Here is a 9,476-nt window from a genome sequence, read left to right as displayed (position 1 = left end):
GAAAGAAAGAAAGAAAGAAAAGAGAAAGAAAGAAAAAGAACATAAGAAAAAAAGGTAAGAAAAAAAAAAGAAAAGAAAAAAAGAAAGGAACGAAAGAACAAGAAGGATTAAAAGAAAGAAGATTGAGGAGAAAGAAAAAGACAGAAGAAAAAGAAAGGGCCTAAAGAGAAAGAAAAAGAAAGAAAGAAGAAAAAGAAAGAAGGAAAGAAAGAAGAAGAAAGAAAAAAGAAAGAAAGAAAAAAGAAAAGAAAGAAAAGAAAGAAAAGAAAGAAAGAAAAGAAAAGAAGAAAAGAAAGAAAGAAAGAAAGAAAGAAAGAAAGGAAAGAAAGAAAAAGCGTGATATATATTGCTTCAGCGACAATAACCGCGATATTGAAGTGAGGTTGATCCAAGCTAAGAATGCTGTTACTATAAGTGCGCATAAGCCGGCCACAACGGGACTGCTGCACTAACACGAGGCACAAAACGCGGGCGCCCAGGCCATGGTAAACCACAAAGCTCGCTGTATCCACGGTTTCTCGATCGCGATAACAGCAACAAGGGTGCGGCACCAAGGAGCTTCCGGTCGCGTGCCTTATCAGTGTACTACATAGGAGCGAGAACGAAAACCGCGTTAGTAAGTTGTTTCATTGTACGGAACGCTTGTTTTACGTTTGAAGACAGGAAAGGCGCCAAATTGCCTCAAAGCTAACGCTTATAATTTTTTTTGATATAGTTTACAGAAATTGTGGCGAAGAGGAGCGAACAAGTGAGCGAACGAACAGGAGTGAGCATGATGAACCACACAGCGCGAGTAAACAACGGGACACAGGAAGGGAACACACACACCCTCCTGTGTCCCCGTTGTTTACTCGCGCTGTGTGGTTAATTATGCTTAACCAACACGCCCAAGTTCACTCTATCACTTTACAATGTTCGTTCTGTCACCCGTCCCATGTTTCGCGCTGTTTCGCCATACTTTCCGTGAGCCAAGCCGATCTAAAGAGCGCTTGTGTTTGGGGAAATGTTTACTTGTAATACTGCGGTTGTGCACGGGTAAAAGTGTTGAACATACTCAGGCTTCTGTTGTTATCGTTGCCGTCCCACCAATATGGCACACACCCACTCTGGAGGATTGGCCAAGAATGGGCCATCTGAACATTTAGGTATTAATTTAGAGAGTGCGGTTTCACCGCACGTCTTTCTCCTCTCCATTGCCTTTTTTAGCCCAGCGAAGTTAACAGGATGCATCATTGGGCAAAATCGGAAGCCGTTCAGAGCGTATGTTTCTAAACTTTGAAAGGGTCTGTACTTACTATATATAGACTGTTTTACGGATGGGTTTCGGTACCTCCATAACGGGCTGTTAACCTTGGAGTTTTGTATCTTTAGAACTAAGTGAACAGTGCTACTGTGGACGTATATGCATGAAAACCATCGATTTGGTGCACTCGACGTTTCCTGGCCTTATTAGTTCACGCTGCGATATACAAAAATAGGAAAACATTCGTTTAACAGTCCAAGGTCGCGGCGCCAGTATGTCTTACGTAAAATTGTCTTATACACGCATGGCTTTAAAAGAACTCACAAGGGTGCCTCATGCATTTGCCTAAGACGACATGAAGGCGAAAGCCATTTTCTTTTTCTTCTCTGCCGATGTATTAATCCCCCCCGCACCTCTACAAACACTTTCTGCACCTAACGTGGCTTTGCCTACCTCCAGGGATAGGATGCATTGCTTCTGCACTTCACCCGAATTTGCCCTGCCTCCTCGATCGGCCCGCATTTGACGAAGCGACGATGTCATGTACTGACGTCATCGCGTGACGTCATGATGACGTCATATGGTGACGTCATTACGAGATGATAACTTTTTGCATCAGTGGTGTTGACACAGCCGACGCGGGACGCCGACGGTCAATTTTCGCATTTGACGAGGCATCTAATGGCGAATTCCACTGGGAGATCCGGAGCGGCCGCCGAAATCCTGGAGCGAGCACTCGGATTGCACCACGCCAAATCTGCCAGTGGAACACGTGAATGCTCCGCGTGGAGTCGCTCCGGAAGTTGCTTATGCATACGTCACCTAACCGGTTCCGGAAACGATTTCCTTTTCCGCTCTCTACGTTTCCATGGCAACTTCCGTCGCCACTGCAAAGCGCGCATTTCGACCAAGCAGTCGCGGAAAGCAGGGATACCGTTTTCTTGTGTTGCGCTGACAAATATGGACGAGCACATGGAAATCTCTCCGGCTGTGCGTCGGCTGCTGCTGGGCGTGCTTGCGAATGGTGGGGATGAGTTCAGAGGTAAGTGCCACGTACTTGACACTGATCACAAATTCTGCACGAAATGATAATAATAGTTGTTTATGACGGCTGGCCACATAACCGGCCGGTATGTATGTGCACGTGGCAGCAGCCGCAATCGGCGCCCGCAAAAATGCGGCATGTTCTGAGCAGAATTTTTTTCCACCTGAGCTGTTGCTTGCCTGTCAGCTTAAAAGTCCTGCTGCTTTATAGTCTCACACGCTCACCGAATACATTTACCACCTTTGTGGTAAATGTATTCCTTTGTGTAAATGCACGGTGAGCTCTGTGTGATCGCACGAGGATACGTGCACGAAAAACTTGCAACAGAAGTAGAGATTTCTTAGTGCTAATTGATCTCACTTACTTTGAAGTACACCCGCAGATATTTTTTTTCTTTCTGTACTTGAAAGTGCTACCCAGTGTGACGCCTCCAACGCTTTGACACCCCCACAGAGCGAATCTTTGGGAAATGGCAAGTTGTCTATTTTCAATTGTCTCCATAGAACCAGTTTGTGTTGTGTATACAGTCACTTACATATGTATAGGGCAATGCCTTGACAAACAACACCAGAGGGCTGTGCTTGAAGAAAATCTGTGTATCTGCTTAAAAAGTACACTTATTATTAACGTTGTGTAATGCTTTCCAACTTCTAAATGCAGATTCTACAGCATCCAGTGGTGCATCAAGTAGGGCTGGCAAGCCAGGGGCTGCTGCACGTGGTAAGTGTGCTTACACTACTGTGTTAGTGGCCCTAGGAGTAGCAGAGGTTCAGATGATTGCACCCCCTTTAAATGAGCGACGAACCACTCCAAGCAATTTCACGGCTTTTTATTCATGGTATTGAACATTACGGTGCTGAAATAATGAAATTTAATTCAATAAGTTGTCCACTGCATGAAGAGATATGATGTTTATATTCAATGTTTCAAATTTACTTTAGAAAATTATGCCTTCAAGAAATATTGTATACAGTAGCAATATTAGAAACTTGTGCAAATGCCTTTTTTTATGCTTACTGTTAAATATGAAGAGGATTATCTGCTGCCCTCAATATATGCTGCGTCAGAACAGTGTTGACAGTACTAAAGGTTACAATAAGTATTTCACTGCTCAAAGAGCACAGCGTACATTGCACTAGGTCAACAAAGTGCAATGTTGCCCTTTTATACATAATCTCATCCCAGTGAGCCATTCTGGGGAATTACGGCTAAATATTACATGTGTGAGGTAATTAGTGCCATCAGCAAGCAGCGGAAATATCTAGCCAGTTTAGTCAATTTCTCAATAACCTGCACAGTTCAGAGAGTTGCACTAGGTCTTTAAAATATTACTTTTGTCTATGTCAGCTTAACTGGTTCTTAAAGTTCTTGCACAGTTGTGTAATAAGTGATTGCCGTACATGTTTTTGTGTACAACCAACATTGTCATTTGCATGAACATCCGCAAATTTTTTGTGTTGTTCATTAAGCACAGTTAAAAATTTATTGCTTAGCCATTTATGTGTTTCCGCTTTACAATGCTAGTTATGAGTAGAATGTGAAATGGTGGTGAATACTGGGAAATACAATTTGTTTGTTGAATATTCCAGCTGCAGGGTGTGAGTGGACAAGTGGCGAAACGAAGCTGCTGCTCGACTTATATGCCTCTTATTTTGGTCAAGTCGGCCCGATGAAAAAATTCAGAAACAAGAAGGCGATGTTTGAGAGAATTGCCAGAGAAATCCAAGATAAACTCGGCGTAACGCGGACTGGTGATCAGTGCTGCTCAAGATATAAGACTGTCCTGAAAAGGAAAAAAGTGGCAGCCGTCAAAAACAACACCTCCGGCAATTCCCCGGAAGAAGTCCCCTATGAAGACGAACTGGAAAAAATTAGATGGCTTGATGATAGCATAGAGCCCGAGGTAGTGCGTGACGCAAGTGGTGTGGTCTCAAAAAAGACATGCCCACAGACACCAACACAGTCTGTCTCTCCAGGCCATTCGAGCCCATCAACATTAGAAAATAGTGCCACAGACACTACATCTGGTTCCCTCGGGCAAGAGGGCACGGAGGATGCGAAAAAAAAGCGCCCACATTCAGCTCGGATGCTGCACATGCAAGCATTCTTCGAGAAAATGGAAGAACTGGAAGAGCGTCGATCAAAACACAAAGCTGAAAGAGAAGCCAAAAGGGAAGAACGGCGCCTTGCCAAGATACAGCGGCGGGAGCAAATGCATGCCGAGAAGATGAGCCTTCTCCGTGACGTTTTTGGCTTGGAAAAGAACGAATAAAATATCAAAAGCATGTTTATTGTAGGCATTGCATTCCTTGACATCACATACATAGGTGTCTCGACTATAGACTGGCAACCTTTCCCAGCGATGCTCAATAAAGGTTGCAGGGCCCTTTAAAGAAATACCTGCATTCACTGTTCATCACTGACATACATAACTAAAGCACACAAAATTAACACAATTTTGGCAACACTTAAGACGCCCTTTCTTTTGTATATAATAAATTAATAAAGCACAATACGCATTGAAGGTGAAAATTTAGGGCTAAGTAGTGCACATGCGTTGCAGCTCATAGCGTGTGCAGACCAATGCTGCACATGCTACAAAACTGTGCGCAAAAAGAACAGTTTGTGTTGTGAACAACAAATGTGAGAACTCTCTTCAAGTTACAGAATATGAAAATGAGCTTGAAAAAATGTGATTTCTCACCAGCAGTTCAGAACCAGATTTTGTAAGAGGCTCTGTTGGTGTGGTCTCACAAAAGACATCAACAGCATAAGCAAAAACAAATTAACACTCTGAAACACCGAGACTCTGAGCCCTTCTACATCTACTGGACAGAAAGATAGCGAGCAACCAAAACACAGAATAAAAGCTACTAGAGAACGGGAAGAAGAGGCGAAGAAGTGAAAAAGCGAAAAGAGGCAAGAAAAAATGATCCCCTATGAGCTACACTTGGTTTGAATGCTAAGAACAAATAAATCGTTCTTCCTTTCCACCCTCCGCTGCACAAACGCAGACTACAAAGTAAAAAGTTTCATTTCACACATCTTCTGTACAACTTATTTGCATGTAAAACATACAGCAGCATTCTTCAAGCAGTTGACAGGGCATTTACTAAATGTTCAGGAACATAAACGATCAAAATAGAGAGCTTTCAATGCCTTCTTTAAAGGGACACTAAAAGCAAATAAGAATTTATGTCAGAGTGAAAGCTCAATGTATGACAACGTCTAAAACGGCAGTAAATGCGGGCAACGTTGGGCACGGCAACAGTGACGTGAGAAACGCTGCTTTCAGATGGGTGATTTGAAGTGCGCCAACGCGATGCGGACCACTAAAACGTGATTTTATTTCAAAATAAACACTTCCTTGGCACAAAAGCAGCACTACGACATTTCTGGACCGTTATTTCAACAATCAACGTCGACTTAAAGGGACTGTCTACCGCTCGAAAAAAATTTTCTGATTATGGTGAAAATGAGAAGATTGTTCATCACATCGGCGGCAACGAGCATAATAGGGCTTCATTTAACCGCTAGCCCGCTGAAAACGACTGTTACATTCATTACAATAGTGTACAGCGAAAATAAAGTAATCCTACTAAAACCACGTGCTTTCGGTTTTAATTTTTACCGGCACTACAATCGTCATCGCGTCCACCAACCAGTGTTGTGGGCATGTTTCACGCCAATGGAAGAAGACCGAATGCAGATCGCAAAATTCTGTTTTCAAAAATTTCTACTCACTTTCCAGAAAAACCGCTGCAAGGTTGGACACTTCAGACGGTACGCTTTCTATATCGGTACAAAACAGAAAAGCGATGAAGGACGGTAGACAGCCCCTTTAATATTTGCCTTTTATGTCCCTTTAACTGCCCTTACAAAAAACCTGGCTGTATGTTAGACAATACATTGCAGCTGCATTTTCTGAAAAACGCACTCCCGTTTTTGCTCTCCCTTTCTCCGCAGCAATATATCGCTTGCTGTTTGCGGCCCACAGCTAGCAGCGTCATCTTGGGAAAAATTTTCCCACAGGCTACTTGGAGTGCCATCATCGAGGCCAGAAGGGACATCCCCAACTCCTGCGGTTATGCACAAGTTGTGCAAAACAGCACATGATATCATAAACTTGTTCATCTTATCAACTAAGAAAAAGTCTAGATGCAGAAGCTGGCGGAAACGAGCCTTTAGGTCCGCAAACGCATTCTCAATACGCACCCTTGTTGCGGAGAACCTTGCATTAAACTTTTTCTGTTGATCCGTGAGACTGCCATAATCTCTGTATGGGGTCAACAGGCATTCCCGCAAGGGATACGCTGCGTCACCTAAGACATGATAATTTCCAGGGGCACAAACTTTAGGGAGCTTTTTTGCTAAACGGGAATTTTCAAACACCCTGGCATCATGAATTTTGCTGGGATTTCCAACAGTGACATCCAAAAACCTTTTCTCATGGTCACAGACTCCCTGTAGAGTTATTGAGATGTAATTGTGCCGATTGATGTACGTTGATCGGACCTTGTTGACAGGACAGCGAATGCTTATGTAGCTGCCATCAATGCATCCAATGACACCAGGTACTCCAGACAACTGCAAATAAAGTCAATAATTAGCCACCTGCTCAAATTCTTTTAAACTTAGGTACTTGTTCTCAATATTGAACACACTGTTGAAACTTAAAAACTGGGTTTTGATGTTTGATGTTTTATATGCATCAATGTTAAGGAAATTTTTATTTACAAGAAGCTTTGCACCTTAAAAAGCAGGCATTGTGCAAATTGTACCATTCCCCCTCCCCCCATGCCACTTCAAGGGCCTGTCAGCTTTTCCTAAATAAATAAATATTGTTTAATAAGTAATTAATGCATATTAGAAATAGTAACGGCCCAATAATGCCACCCTGTAGTACACCTGAAGTAACGTAATGAAAGGGGAGAGGGAAAATTATATTATTGTAAACTGCTGATGACTAGACAAAAAATTACTGAATCCATGTTAGGGTGACAGGGTCTAGATTCAGAACAGATAATTTCAAAATCGAGCGGTGATGTGCCTTGGAAAAGTCTAGAAAGGCACAATCAGTTTATATATCCTGGTCCATCTTAGCAGGTAAATCAGCTGTTAGTTCGAATTCTTGCGTCTCACATTAGGTACTTGTACTGAGTATTTTTCTGCTGCCGTAACCATGCGTTATAATGTTCTCCGCCGTTGTCATAGCCGAGAAAACATGTACAGAAACTTCACACGTTCATTTTCACGCCATTTCTTGCCTGCTCAAATTTCGTGGACAGGCCCTGCAAGTCGTCAGGGAAGGCTATCACGGTCTTAGCTAATTCCACAAGGTAGTCCATCACACGCTCAATGACTCTAAAGGCTGTTGTTTCACCAAGCCCGAAGCGACCGGCAACATCTCTGATGCAGGCTTTATTTGCAGCATACCTGGGAACGTCAAAATAAACTTTCAACTTGACAAATACGGACGTCGAGGGGCACAGAAATCACTTTCAGGACAATACTGAAGTCATAGCATGATTGCAGTTAGTAAAGGTACGTTCTGAACCTCACCACAGGAACGCTAGGACATGCTCCTCGGCTGTTTTTGCAGGTGATCCCCCATTGTCACACCGAGGGTACATCGGAGAGGCACCAAAGTCGTTGTACAGGTCGGCAGCGACAGCCCTTGAAACCCTGAAGTTCCTGCGAAACTAAAACAAGTACGCGACCGTTTAAGAATGCACAGTAATCATGACGCAAAAGAAAAAAGAAAGTTATGCGTCGCGCTGAAGTATACATACCTCTTCCTCTGAGTACGCGTGCACAACTTCCTCGACGTAGCCGATGATCTTTGGGCGTGCGCACGGCGGGACAGGGAACATTTCTTTAAACATTTCTTCGTACAGCACGTACGGCTCGTCGTCATCGCTGCTGCTGCTGCTACTGTCCGAACTTGTGCTCTCGCTATCGCTTAGCGCAAGAAGCAGACCAGCAGCTCGTCTAGCAGAGTTGAACGACGCCATTTTTGGAATGTAAACAAGTGCACAGGGTGATCAGGCACCGCCTCAAAAAGCGCTGAAGACAACCGTGTTGCCCGACTGTACCGGAAATGACGGCATCGCGTTGCCGGAGTTCCGGCGAAATCCGCCTCTGCAAGACGGAGCAACGCGGAACGCTCCGTCGCGGAGTGGGTTGCTCCGAATCTGCCAGTGGAAAACGTGAACTTGCTCCGAATCGACCAGTGGAACGCAGATTCTAGACCGCGGAGCAAGAAAACTTGCTCCGGCTCGACCAGTGGAATTCGCCATAAGGCTTTCGCCTTAAATAGTGCGGTACTAATCGGCCGAGCGCACATCGAGTTCCTGGCTATCTGAGACTTTCCGCCCAACCACAATGTTAGCCAAAAGCGTCCACTTGTTCTATCCAGGAGTCAAACTGTCGTTCGAAGCCAGGTCGTCGACTTCGGACGCCGGCAGGGTCGACGAGATGGCGCTAGACCCCGCTTGAGGGCCCCTGGCTTTCGAGGCTCTGTAATAGTGAGACCCCGCTCGCGGTGCCTCTTTTCGCTCGTTTCCTCGAAATAGCCGGAACGAGCACTTGAGCCCCGCGGTCGCGCCTGCGCGCCCCTTTTCTTCCCGATTACGGTGTAAGAATAACTGCAATCTGCGAGCCTCTCCTGTCGCGTCGAGAATAAGATGGTGGGGGCGCTGTGGCCGCAGCTGAGCTCGGCTACACCGTTTCTATCCTTGATATTGCGGATGTTTATACCAGGTATTCGAAGAGAACCTAAGTCGTTAATTACACTACGGCCGGGAATTAAAGCGGCTCAACTAGAACTTCCCCCCAAAAGTGTTTGTCTTTTCAAGACGTATATTAGGGCTAGTTGGTTCATAATAGCAGTAAAACAACGTCAGAGAACAATACACGGTCTAGAAGACGGGGCACGACATGTACACAGGGCGCCCTGTGTATATGTCGTTCTCCTTATTCTAGTCCCTTGTGTTCCCTGGTGCTGGCTTACCGCAGTTTGTCTTTATTCAGTCCACGCGCCTGTGGGTTAGTGACGTCATTTTATCACGAACATGAAGCTTGTCGATGCAGTGCGCATACGGACGGGTGGTCGCGCACGGGGCACCCTAGTTAAGGTCTAATGGGTTGTGCAACTTTTTCAGCGCGCCGTTTCCGGGCCACAACAGC

The 9,476-nt window shown here is 44.7% G+C and overlaps 2 protein-coding genes across 2 annotated transcripts in view; one reads left to right on the top strand and one right to left on the bottom strand.

Annotated features, from left to right (window-relative positions):
• Positions 1–9,476, top strand: part of LOC119383622 (CD151 antigen) — a 60,943-nt gene that overhangs the window by 2,351 nt on the left and 49,116 nt on the right. The window lies entirely within an intron of this gene.
• LOC119383623 (putative nuclease HARBI1) lies at positions 4,437–8,584 on the bottom strand. The gene is made up of 4 exons (XM_037651882.2): positions 8,081–8,584; positions 7,851–7,990; positions 7,556–7,724; positions 4,437–6,875 (listed from the first exon to the last, which is right to left on the bottom strand). Exons 1-4 carry the CDS (start codon positions 8,300–8,302, stop codon positions 6,186–6,188), a joined length of 1,221 nt encoding a protein of 406 aa, XP_037507810.2. The 5' UTR covers positions 8,303–8,584; the 3' UTR covers positions 4,437–6,185.

The sequence above is a fragment of the Rhipicephalus sanguineus genome, chromosome 2, assembly GCF_013339695.2.
Source record: "Rhipicephalus sanguineus isolate Rsan-2018 chromosome 2, BIME_Rsan_1.4, whole genome shotgun sequence".
Lineage (NCBI taxonomy): Eukaryota > Metazoa > Arthropoda > Arachnida > Ixodida > Ixodidae > Rhipicephalus > Rhipicephalus sanguineus.
This window is presented reverse-complemented; position numbering and strand designations above follow the sequence as displayed.